Source organism: Solea solea, chromosome 7 (assembly GCF_958295425.1).
Source record: "Solea solea chromosome 7, fSolSol10.1, whole genome shotgun sequence".
Lineage (NCBI taxonomy): Eukaryota > Metazoa > Chordata > Actinopteri > Pleuronectiformes > Soleidae > Solea > Solea solea.
Genome location: NC_081140.1, coordinates 15,921,537 through 15,934,348, shown reverse-complemented (window position 1 = coordinate 15,934,348; position 12,812 = coordinate 15,921,537). Strand labels below are relative to the sequence as shown.

Sequence of the window (12,812 nt, the reverse complement as noted above, 5' to 3'; positions counted from 1 at the left end):
TGCACAATGAAGATGACGGTGATTTTTATTGAACCTTTGTTATATTGTTCATCATCATCATCCTCCGCTTATCCGGGGCCGGGTCGCGGGGGCAGCAGTTTCAGCAAGGGACCCCAAACTTCCTTTTCCTGAGCTGCATTGACCAGCTCCGACTGAGGGATCCCGAGGCGTTCCCAGGCCAGAGTGGAGATGTAATCTCTCCACCTTGTCCTAGGTCTACCCCGAGGCCTCCTCCCAGCTTGTTATATTGTTACTGTAGAGAATGTTATTGATTGTTTGACTGTCAGTTTATAATAACTACACATTATTAAGCAGTAAACCTTAGGTAACAGTAAGTGCCTGAATTCATCATTTATTTCAGTAATAAACTGTATATAAAGCATGTATTTCTCACATTTACTAACCATTAATACAAGTCTTCATAACTAGATGTATTAATACCTGCATAAATGTACATCTTAATCATTTACCTACAGATGTTATGAAACATTAACATCTCCTGATTAACAATGAAACAATTACTTAGAGTAATGTTGTTCGTAATTGCCAAATTGAGTGTGAATGTGATTGAGAGGAAAGCTTGTTGAATTAAGAATGTATTAATACTTAAGTGTTCACCTTAAATTATTGCGCACCCCCACTTGGAACCAAATGAGAATCTTTGAGAAGTTGGAACCAGTTTTTGTTAATTATACTATAAATCATCTACCCTGAAAAAACAGTTTCTAACATTAATCAACCTATTTCAAAACCAAGTGAAGTCCTCTTTCAAGCAACAGATATGTTTAACATTGATAGAACTTGAATTGCTGCCATGCACTAGTTTTTGTTTCGTCTACTTTGTTTTCATCGGACAAAAAAAAAAAAAACACACAATTTTGCATATAAAAAAACTTTTATTTTCTATGACAGAGCCATTCACATAAAATACATTTTGTGGTAGGTACTTCAGTCAGTAAATACTATACAATGATGAACGGAAAAACGTGTTATATACTGTCATAATGGAAGCACTTCCATAAGTTAAGTCCCGTCACCCAGAGTTTTACCATCAAGTCAGAGCAGATTGAACCTCAAGCTTTAGCAGGTTTAGAGTGTGATTTAGTGGTGAGAGAGCAAGGGGAAACAAAAAGGTTTAGGATCCGCACATGAGACACTCGTCTCTGTTCTCCAGAGAACAAACCATGTCTGCAGTGTTGCGATCTTTGGCCTCCTGCTCCGAGGCTTTGGCAGGCAAAGCCTCCTTCAGCTTCTCCTTGTTGAGGGTGAACTGGATGGGTTGAGCAGCGGCCTTTGTCCTCAGGTAGTACATTCCTGTCTTCAGGCCCTACAGTGATGACATAACAGCACAGTTAGCTCTCTATTCTTTTATCATTCACTTTTATTTGCTTTCTTTCTCATTTCTCCTGCAGGTGCCACATCTTACCTGTTTCCAGCCGAAGAAGTGCATGCTGGTCAGTTTGCCGTAGTTTGGCTCAGCGATGTGGATGTTCAGAGACTGGCTCTGGTCGATGAAGGCGCCGCGGTCGGCAGCCATTTTCAGTATGGTTTTCTGGGAGATTTCCCACACTGTTTTATAGAGCTCCTTCAGGTCGTCTGGGATCTCATTAACGTTCTGTTCAAATAAAATAAACAAAATCAGTTTTTTTTTATTTGAGCTTCTAAAAAAACAAAAACAACAACAACAACAAAAAAAACACGTGGGCTTTCTGATTTTTCAACTAATCTTGTGAAATTCAGTTACATTTAATCACAACTAACGTCATCTTCTCAATCAACCAACTTATATATTCAGATTTATAGTTTAATGTTTAAAATGGCTTTGGAAGATTATGGACACTGATGTTAGCAAAGGTTTCATTTTGTTCAAAAAACATAGTTTAGTCATAAGGGGAACAACAATAAATCCTCACATTTGAGAAGCTGGAACAACTATGAAATTAACGACTCATTACTGCCTATGATGTGAACTCAATGCATTACCTGAATGGATCCATTGTGAGCGATCAGCTGGTTCTTCATGTCTTCACTCCACAGGCCTCTCTCCGTCAGGTCTTTGAGCAGATGGGGGTTGACGATCTGAAACTCTCCCGACAGGACCCTGCGGGTGTAGATGTTGCTGGTGTAGGCCTCGATGGACTCGTTGTTGCCCAGGATCTGGGCGGTGGAGGCTGTGGGCATCGGAGCCAGCAACAGGCTGTTCCGCACGCCGTGCTTGGCGATCTTCTCCTTCAGCAGCTTCCAGTCCCACATGTCGGTGGGCGTCTTCTCCCACATGTCGTACTGGAGGATGCCCTTGCTGACGGGAGAGCCTTCGTATGTCTCATAGGGGCCCAGCTCTGCAGCCAGCTCGCAGCTGGCCTCCAGGGCTGCGTAGTAGATGGTCTCAAAGATGTGGATGTTGAGCAGCTGAGCCTCGGGGCTTTCAAATGGATGACGCATCAGGATGAAGGCGTCTGCCAAACCCTGGACACCAATGCCTATCGGCCTGTGGCGCTTATTGGACTTCTCTGCTTCAGGCACAGGGTAGAAGTTAATGTCTATGATCTTGTTGAGGTTTTTCACGATCACTTTGGTCACCTGTGCCAGCTTCTTGAAGTCGAAAGTCCGCTCAGAAGTGACGTACATGTTGAGAGCGAGGGAGGCCAGGTTACAGACCGCGACCTCGTCGTGGCTGGTGTACTCCACGATTTCTGTACAGAGGTTGCTGCATTTGATGGTGCCCAGATTCTGATGGTTGCTCTTCCTGTTACAGGCGTCCTTGTACAGCATGTACGGCGTACCCGTTTCCGTCTGGGACTCAATGATGGCGTACCACACCTGCTGAGCCTTCACCACTCGCTTGACCCTGCCCTCCCTCTCATATTCGGTGTAGAGCTTCTCAAACTCCTCCCCCCAGCACTCGTCCAGCCCGGGGCACTCGTTCGGACACATCAGTGACCACTCTTGGTTGTCCTCTACTCTCTTCATGAACAGGTCGGGGATCCACATACCAAAGAAAAGATCTCTGGCTCTTTGCTCCTCCTTCCCAGTGTTCTTCTTCAGCTCCAGGAAGTCGAATATGTCGAAGTGCCAAGGCTCCAAGTACATGGCGAAGGCCCCGGGGCGCTTGTTGCCACCCTGGTCGACATACCGTGCCGTGTTGTTATAAACCCTCAGCATGGGGACCAGACCATTTGAGTTGCCGTTGGTGCCGGCAATGTAGCTCCCAGTCGACCTGATGCAGCTGACTGCCACGCCAATTCCTCCAGCTGATTTAGAGATGAGGGCACACTGCTTCAGTGTGTCATAGATGCCTTCAATGCTGTCATCCTTCATGGCAAGCAGGAAGCAGCTGGACAGCTGTGGCCTGTTGGTTCCTGCGTTGAAGAGTGTAGGAGAGGCATGCGTGAACCACTTCTCCGACAGCAGGTTGTAGGTCTCAATGGCCGCATCGATATCGGTTTCGTGGATACCAACAGACACTCTCATGAGCATGTGCTGAGGCCGTTCTGCCACTTTGCCGTTGATCTTCAATAGGTAGGACCGCTCAAGTGTCTTGAAGCCAAAGAAGTTGTAAGAGAAATCTCTGTCAAATATAATGGCCGAGTTAAGGCGGTCTTTGTTCTCAAGAACCAGGTCAAGGGTCGCCTTGGAGATCATGGGAGAGTGGCGTCTATTCAGGGGGTTGACATAGTTGTACAGGTCCTCCATCACGTCACTGAACACCTTCTTCGTCTCTTTGTGCAGGTTTGAGACGGCAATCCGTGCAGCGAGGATGGCGTAGTCTGGGTGCTTCGTTGTGAGAGTGGCAGCGATCTCTGCGGCGAGCGTGTCGAGCTCCACGGTGGTGACGCCACTGTACAAACCCTGTATCACCTTCATTGTTATATGGGTTGGATCCACAAAGTCAGAGTTCAGGCCATAGCAAAGCTTCTGGATACGAGAGGTGATTTTATCGAACATGACGCGCTCCTGGCGTCCATCTGAAAAAGAAAAGAAAAAAATTCATCAGCCTAAAGTGGTCCGTCACTCAATACAGAACAGTCATTAAAAACTCTGAACATTTATAATAATAATAATAATAATAATAATAATAATAATAATAATAATACTTGTATTATTTATATTTTGGGTGCTGGGGTCTAAAGAGTTGGAAAACACCTGCTAGAAGGTAGACATTAAATTTCGGTGTGTTCCAGACATAGATCTGGATCCAGGATTTATTCAAACGCTATTGCTAACCTTGGGAGAAATACTTCACAGTAACCTCACTGTTAAGAAATTAAGAGTTCCTGTGCAGTGATGGGCTACAGGTTTTTAATGGAAGAGGAACAACAACAACAACAACAGATATCAGTATAGGACAAAAGAAAAAGGTATTGTTCCATCCCTAGTTTTTATTAACACAGTGATGCAGTTACTCCAAAGGAAATATGACCTACTATAACAGAGGAGAGCGTAAGAAACAAGTCAACTAAAGACATGTTAGTAATTTACAGTCCTGATCACTGCTCAATGAAATACTGTTATAATTATGTTATTTATTTCAGATATCCCAGATTTTTCCTAGGGACAAATAAAAAATGTTTCAAAGAGTTATGACTATCTATAATTCCAGATTTAATCCTGACCATTTTATTTTCACAATTAATTGCCAGAAAATGTTGAAATAAACCTGGAAATAATGTTCTCAAATGTCTCGTTTTGTCCACAAACCAAAAGGATTCAGTTTTTAATGATTTATTTGTTTTATGAAGCAAAGAAACCAGAAAATAGTCACATTTAAGAAGCTGAAAAATCAGAAAACACACACACCAATTAATCTAATATCTAAATAGATTAATTAAGTCATCACTTAATTGAGTAATCATTTCAGCCCTGATCCTGACTGGTAGAAAGGGGAATTGTCTGGCTGTTACTTACTACCAAAATTGAATTGTAGATATCTCAATCTGGAATCATGGATAGTGATATTTTAATTGCTCATATTCACAATTAAAAAAAACCTAAACACAAGAATGGTTATCTGTCTCTCTTATTTTTAACTGAGAATAAGTAACTTACAGACAACTGTGACACATTACAGACGAGCTATGAAGATTGAAAGGGTTATTTCTTACACTGTGAACACACCACTGTCCACATTGTGTGCACAATGACTCAGTGAGGAGGGGAACAATAACTTAGCATTTTGGCGGCAAATGTGATAATTGCTCGTCATGACTATAAACAACGTCAATAAAGACATTAAAACACACATAGTCACACATTTACATTTTAATAATTCAACACAAACACTCACTTAACAGTGAGTTTACGTTGTTCCTGGAAGCTGCGCATAATGAACACAGGTGTAGCACTGAAGCTAACAGACGCCCGTCAATAATATCAACAACAACAACAAGGAATCACCTCGCTTGATCACGTGCATACTGCCGCCGTGTGATGTGTACTCGTCTCCCGGGGAAAAACAGCAGCTCTGCGGCTTTACGTCCAAACTGTCCTCGGTGTCTCGGTGTGCAGCAGCAAATAGAGTCCGGTCCGACTCACAAGACAACGCGGGAGCGACTCCCGAAAATCCCGCGAAACCTGTTTTTGTACGGAAACGTCCGCGTCGGAAGTCGAGACTGATGGACCGTTTGACCAATCAGTGGCGAGACAACGGGTGACTTCGTCTGTGCAGACTAATCGGAATGCGCGTATGCGTTGTGACACACACGCCACTTCCGCTTCCGTTCTTAAAATCTGGCGGGGCAGAGAAATGTAGGTCATGTCATCACATATATACATATATAGACATATATACGTAGACGCCGTACTGAGCGCTGAATCGTACGTCGACGTCGCCGCCATATTGGATGTGGCAGATCTGCCCCGTAAACTAATTAAAGGAAATGGACTGAACTTCATAAAGCGCCTTTCTACAAGTTAATGCCTCTTATTTACCCATTCACACTCACACACGCACACTAATATATCTGTGAAACAAATGGGCACCAAAATCAACTATGTAACTTTTAAAGGGATGATTATAAATGTTTACTCCTTATGTTTAGGATACACTGTTACTGTGATCTAATCTGTGTCTATAATAGCCAGATCCTTGTTACTGTAGTTTGTCCTCCCATTCAACAGGTGGCGGAAGAGGGCATCAACGTTATGTGCCAGCCGCGTTAAAACAGCAGAAGGTTGCTAAGGAGGAGCTTATTTACGCCATTGAGAGACTGCGATCGGAACAGCTGGCGAAACATCTGATGAGTTGTCACAAGTTCTCTGTTTGATCACGTTGATGCGCGTTTCTTTTATCGTTCATTGACTGTATGAGCGGACAAATAAGTTAGTATCTGCACGTTTGTGTTGGTGCACCATTCAGAAAATGCCTCATAAATGTTCGGGATCACAGCAGCGCTGACATCTGCTGTGCGGTGACCACTGAGCCCACGGAGGAGGAGGATGAGCACCACAGTGTGCGGACGTTTCCAAGCGAAGAATGGATCATTTTGTTTAAAACGGGTCTACACACTGTGGTAAAGACTGTTTAGTCCGCTTCCGGTGTGAGTTTCCCTTCCTCGGTGCTCTGTGTGGTTACTACACGTCCCCTTGGAGAGCGGCTGTATCTCAGTCATGCCCCGGTCAAATCGACGGTACAAGCCGCTGCAGCAGAGCAACGGCAGCGGCTCCTTCACCGGTTGTGAGCGGGTTCGAATGCCTCGGGCCCGGGTGTTGCTGCTGTGTCTCCTCGGGATTCTGGTGCTGACTCTGGTGCTGGGAGTTTATCTGTCCAAAGACAGCACCAGTGCACAAGTGAACCGCACACCAGCTGTGGACCTGACCAAAGACAGGGTGAGTTTAATAATGACTGGAAGAATAACAATAACATGATCTACACACAGTTACTTTACATGTCAAGGATTCACATACACACTGTATTTGTTCTAATGATGAACATGAATGTACTTAAAACAATGATCAGACCACGTGTCATAAAAACAAGAGAACATAAATATGTGTAGAAATCGTTCAGAAACTTTTTAATATTTGGCAAATAACAAACTGAATTTACATTTTTATAGCCACATTTGATTTGAACATTTTGATCAGCTCATTTGGCTTCTTCTTTGGGAAGCCAGAAATTAGTCAACCATAACATTCAACCACAAAAGCTAATGGTTCTGTTCAGGAATGCAAGTAAATAACTATAATTTGACTCATTCTGTCCACTAAAACGATCGATATGAAAATGTCCTTGACGGTGGTTTTGTGGACTCTCTCTTCCTCCCTCCTCTATTCTCACTACTCAAACAAAACTGTGTATTATTTACGACCATAGTTGTTTTATTATGACAGTTTAAAAAAGAATAAAGAAAAAAAGATTCTTGCTCATAGAATCCCAATATATCACAAAATATTGTCTCATCACCCCATGTATCATATTGCCAGAAAACGAGTCTGTCAGTTATTTTCTAGACTAAATTATTAGTTATTTGATCCATATAATGTCAGATGTTTAAGTTCAGTGTTTGCCAAACTTCAAAATGATGATGTTCTCAAATGTCTTGTTTTGTCCATAAACCATGGATTTCTTTAAGGGATGCGAGATATTTTCAGCATGTTATTGATATCGGCAGATATTAGCTTTAAAATGTATAATCGGATATCGACACACACCAAGATCTGCCGATATGACTAATGATTACAACATTTGGCTAAATAGGCTGTGTTTGTGCACCATTCAGGAAAAAACACACTCAAAGGTTATTAATCAGTTAGCAAAATAGTTGACGAATAATTTAGTAATTGACTGATAATTGGTTCATAATTGTTGCAGTTAAACATTTTTATAAAAGCACATAAAGCTTAATGAACAATGCAGTCACACAACGCAGTTCCCAAAATGATGCATCTAACCAAGAGTCTAAAAGACAAAAAACATACTATTTTTTGTTCATAAAGAAAAGCATCAGATGTTAGCAGATGAAACATCATGCTATTATTTTACTCGCTGCCTAATTCTTTGCTCACAAGATTTTGTTGACCTTGCTGTCTCTTGTCCAGTTGTCCCACAAACCCAGTAAGTGTTCACCGGCTCAGATCCGCCGTCTGGCCTCTCAGGTGGACGGCAGTCGTCTGTGGGAAACGTACATGAGGCCCATCCTGATAGAGCGGCTCCCGGGGACAGAGGGCAGTCTGATTGTACAGCAGGTGTGTGTGTGTGTGAGGGGGAAAAAACACTCAATGTATATCCAATTACTTTGTTCTTCCTTTATCTTTAATCAAACCTCTTCTTCTGTTCTTTCTCAGCACATCACCTCCACCATATCCTTGCAGTCGGCCGGCTGGTCCATAGAGCTAGACTCCTTCCGGTCTTCAACCCCTCGAGGCCTGGTTGCCTTCACTAACATCGTAGCTACTCTGGACCCTTCAGCACCACGGAGGCTGCTCCTCGCCTGCCACTATGACTCCAAGCTGCTGCCCCCAGATCCTCGGGCCCCAGAGAAGGTGTTTGTGGGAGCGAGTGACTCAGCAGTGCCATGTGCTATGATCCTGGAGCTCGCCACTTCTCTGGATGCCCAGCTTAGATCATTCAAACAGCAGGTATACACTGTGTTTGATTAGGTTTTTTCCACCCTGGAGCAGCTGTCCGTTAGTTTACTATTGGTGGAATTATATAAATAGTTGTTTAATACTTTCACAGATCTGAGAATATTACCTTTTTTCCCCTTATTCTCTCATTTTATGCCTCTGCAGCTGCAGCTGCAGTTTAGGATAGAAAATGCTGACTCGAGCCTGGTGTATTGAGTGCAGCGGTTATTTTTGTATCGTCTTTCCAGAGGCTGTGCTTTCCATAGTTTGAGATAAGAAGAAGACACACATTGCGACACCCCTGCAGGAAGAGAGAAAGGACTCCGTTAATCCTTTTTGCAAAAGTGCGTTCTCATTTGACTTCCTCCCTTTGTCTCATAGAAACCTCCAGTCACCCTTCAGCTCGTGTTCTTTGATGGCGAGGAGTCGTTTGAAGAGTGGACCGCCACAGACTCGCTGTATGGCTCTCGGCATCTGGCGGAGCGTATGGCCAACACGCCTTACCCCGCTGCGTCCTCACACACCACCATGATCCAGGCTGTGGTGAGAAAACCCATGTTTGCGTTTTCCAGAAATAAACACATCCATCCTCTTTGGTCGTCCACACATCCTCATCCACACACAAGCGGCATGACATAAGATTATGTCATATTTAGCAGAAACAAAGGCAGACTGCTCTCTTTTAACTCGGACCTCTTTCCACAGGACTTATTTGTGCTGTTGGATCTACTCGGCGGAGCTGATCCACTGATTGCTAATCACTTTGACAACACAGCGCGCTGGTTTGACCGTCTGATTGCTGCAGGTGAGCAGTGGCTGTAACTTCATTTTCATGAAGTCCTCTTTTTTTGTGGTTTGCGTGTTAATCTTTGTACATACGAATAAATGTTTAGAAAGGTGGTTAAACGGCTCTCTTTGCACTGAATGGATGTCGTTGTACTTTTTGTGTAATGACCATGAAGGTTCTGATTCCCTCATCCTCAGAGAAGCGACTCCACCGGCAGGGTCTTTTGACATCTCACCCATCAGAGCAGACGTATTTTAGGAAGGACGTGTATCTTGGACCTGTGCAGGACGACCACATCCCCTTCCTTCACAGAGGTGAGTGATGACACCAAGTGGATTTTCCCCATCCCTTTTTGTGTAGGATTTGAATTTAATTTTAGAATATTGCAAAGATTTTAGGCTTGGCTGAAGATGGGAATGCTGCAACGTGAAATACAACATTAGATACTATTGCCGCTGTTTAAACATTTACAGTCCCCTCCAAAAGTATTGGAAGAGTGAGGACCATTCCTTTATTTTATCTCATATTTCTGCTTATCCATCCATCGCCTACAACTTTATCCTTCACATGAGGGTCGCGGGGCTGCTGGTGCCAATCTGACATGGTGAAAGGTGGGAAACTTGCAGAAACGCCCTTGTTCTGATTGGGTCACAAACTCGGGAAACCCACTAACCACTAGTCCGCCGTGTGGCCATGTCACTTTGGAACACCACATTTTGAGGTGTGCAAAAGTCTAGGAACAGATGTTTTAACAAATTGTTGAGGAGGCGAGACAGTCTAGCAGAACACAGGTTGCAGTCTGCTCTACTTTTGTCATCGTCACTCATATTAAAGTACTTCCACACTGCACACAAGGGCAGCTTGTGTGCCTGATACTGGAATCGGTGTCACTAATTTACCACAACTGTGAGGTGCAGGGCTTTTTGGACAGAGAGGTGTCAAAGAGAAGGGAAGACATGCAGGTAAAGAAAACACCTAACATTTGAAGGGAAACTGAACTTTGGAGAGGGAGAGCCAGGTAAATCACACCATCACTGCAGCAGCATGTTTCACAGCATTGGGGAGAATCATCCCTCTTTCATTGTGGAGAACAGTCAAAATGCTTATCCTGGTATTTGTCATCTGCTGCGTTAGAGCACTGCAATTCACTGTATCATCTGCCACCAGACTGCTGCAACTCCTCCAGAATGATGCTGTGTTTAATCCGCCCTGCAGAGTCACGACAGTTTAAGACTGGTGCAGTTAATTCTTACCTCATTATTTATTCTCGGCTCATCTTTACTGCCACTCATGTCACTGTCCATCTCCCACCACGGGTTGGAATCCTAAACCTCCTCAACTCACACAATACAAACACTTTTTGGGACTTATACAGTTTTAACATCTTGACCTTGTGAAAAAATACAGATTGTACAAATGACATTAGTGGGACAGAAACGTACACTGTTTCTCGACATACATTGTCAAAGTTTTCATAAGCAGCAAACTGTCTCCTCCATGCACATAAACGAGGCTGAGCGTTATTCATGTGTGTTTTCCAAGCGTTAATCACTTTATTGGTGATTGGTTTATCACAAATTAATTGATTGTGCAGTGGTTTTATGATTATGAGCCTGAAAATTGCTTATTTGAATCATTTATGTTTTCAAAGTATGTATATGGCTGCTGACTGTTTGTCTGTAACCCTGTTGTACTCTGTTTGTAACTGTGCTGCTGTGTGGACACATTTAAAAAAGAGATAAATAGAAATATAATATAATTCAATAAGCAGTCCAGAACTCAGCATATTATACAGAATACACTTACTAAGCTGAATGTGTCTGTCATTCATCATCACTACCTTCCTCCTTCCTCTCCATCTGCAGGTGTTCCTGTGCTGCATGTCATTGCCACTCCCTTCCCACAGTTCTGGCACAAGCTGGACGACACGGAGCAGAACATGCACCGCCCCACTGTGGAGAACCTGACCAAGATCATGGCTGTGTTCCTGGCTGAATACCTGGGTTTCTGAACACAAACTCTGACAGATATCTGTGCTCCACACAGCTGTGGCCTGAGGAGCTCTGCTCACTTTAAACCTGCGCCAGAGCACATGTGCTGTTCCTCTCGCTGTGATCAATGACCAGATGCACAACAAGATTTCCCCAATGAAATAAACTGTACTCAACTGGACACCAGCTTAACTTAACCAAGCACATTGTCTCCACTGTACTGGCCAGGCTTTGTTGTTTCACACACAATGGATGATTTGAAGACCCATTTCCAAATATGGGCATATGTGGTGGGCACAGTCTTAATTAAAGTATTATAGTAATGTCTTATGAGCATGGTACCTGAGGACTAGGAAGATTTAAAAAACTAAAAAACCAAACCCACTCTTATTCGATAGGTTTGCTTCATTCTTTTAAAAAAAGAAAAGCCTTTATTTGCTAAGTCTACAGTATATTATCAAGATGCACTAATGTCTTTTTAAAGACTGACTTGAGTTCATCTAATGTGAGCTGCTGTGAATGCAGGTCACACAGTGACAACTTTACTTGAGTGAAAATCATCTTGGCTTTACAACCAGCCATTTTATGTTTGCTAGCTATTATGTTCTGTGACTATCCTGCACTTTTTCTGTCAGTTTAATGATGGGAAAATGAAAATCCAACAAATGCTGCCTTCTGTGGTGAAAGATGAGGAGAGAAAAGGATGCAATAAAGTTTACATGTGTTAACATCTTTCAGGATTGGGTTCACCTGTGGGAAGTCAAAATCACTGAAAGATTCCGTTACTAGAAAACAGTACACTGAGTGAGCTGAGTACACTTTACAGTCCATTTGTGAACTGGTATGTTGAATTTAATCCAGACATGTGATGCTTACTTTTACGTTTTTGTATTGTGTTGTCTATGTATGAGTCCAAGTACAATGTCTGATGCGTCACATTTCGGTAATGACTTGTACTTGTGATTGTTTTACGTCACACCAGAACAATTTACTTTAAATTCAAGAAGTAAAACAGTGAAAAGGAATTGTACTGGACTGGAAGAACTAGTTTCAAGGAGGTGGTGGATGAAGATGGTTTTGGGTTTGCTGGGGGCCTGGAGGTGAAATGTAGATTTGTGTAGCAGGAAGCAATAAGTACCAGAAAGCTGCATGACAAAACAAGACATTTTTAATATATTTTATATTTCAAAATGTGAACACATGATCATAAAAGACTGAGCAGAATAATTCAATAAAAAATGAAATCAAAAATGGATTTTTCCACTTTTTTATGTAGCACCTTGCTCCATTAGGACAATGTAAGCATTGTGAGCATCATGCACCCTAAAACTGTGGAACCTACCGTAAATGGAAACTCAGCTATCATTAACGTGATTGTTTACACCTGTGATCTTTAAACTGTGACCTGTTCATTTTTATTCAACCTTTATTTAACCAGGTGAAAGACGGACTGAACACTAACTGGGCTC

General features: G+C 42.7%; 2 protein-coding genes across 2 annotated transcripts; one reads left to right on the top strand and one right to left on the bottom strand.

Annotated features, from left to right (window-relative positions):
• Positions 1-876: 876 nt before the first annotated feature.
• LOC131462503 (ribonucleoside-diphosphate reductase large subunit) lies at positions 877-5,574 on the bottom strand. The gene is made up of 4 exons (XM_058633781.1): positions 5,395-5,574; positions 1,984-3,965; positions 1,427-1,615; positions 877-1,327 (listed from the first exon to the last, which is right to left on the bottom strand). Exons 1-4 carry the CDS (start codon positions 5,411-5,413, stop codon positions 1,136-1,138), a joined length of 2,382 nt encoding a protein of 793 aa, XP_058489764.1. The 5' UTR covers positions 5,414-5,574; the 3' UTR covers positions 877-1,135.
• Positions 5,575-6,187: 613 nt separating this feature from the next.
• On the top strand, positions 6,188-12,594 carry qpctla (glutaminyl-peptide cyclotransferase-like a). Its single transcript, XM_058633794.1, has 7 exons — positions 6,188-6,825; positions 8,038-8,184; positions 8,284-8,577; positions 8,947-9,108; positions 9,271-9,370; positions 9,550-9,666; positions 11,218-12,594. Exons 1-7 carry the CDS (start codon positions 6,607-6,609, stop codon positions 11,361-11,363), a joined length of 1,185 nt encoding a protein of 394 aa, XP_058489777.1. The 5' UTR covers positions 6,188-6,606; the 3' UTR covers positions 11,364-12,594.
• The last annotated feature ends 218 nt before the right edge of the window (positions 12,595-12,812 follow it).

What these genes read in the sequence shown, in the direction of transcription:
- qpctla (XM_058633794.1), top strand. Translation starts at nt 6,607, where the DNA reads ATGCCCCGGTCAAATCGACGGTACAAGCCGCTGCAGCAGAGCAACGGC. An exon ending in TTAGATCATTCAAACAGCAG is followed by an intron (nt 8,578 to 8,946) that starts GTATACACTGTG and finishes TTTGTCTCATAG; the next exon opens with AAACCTCCAGTCACCCTTCA. An exon ending in CCACCATGATCCAGGCTGTG is followed by an intron (nt 9,109 to 9,270) that starts GTGAGAAAACCC and finishes CTCTTTCCACAG; the next exon opens with GACTTATTTGTGCTGTTGGA.
- LOC131462503 (XM_058633781.1), bottom strand. An exon ending in CTCACAATGGATCCATTCAG is followed by an intron (nt 1,616 to 1,983) that starts GTAATGCATTGA and finishes TTATTTGAACAG; the next exon opens with AACGTTAATGAGATCCCAGA. An exon ending in ACTTCTTCGGCTGGAAACAG is followed by an intron (nt 1,328 to 1,426) that starts GTAAGATGTGGC and finishes TCATCACTGTAG; the next exon opens with GGCCTGAAGACAGGAATGTA.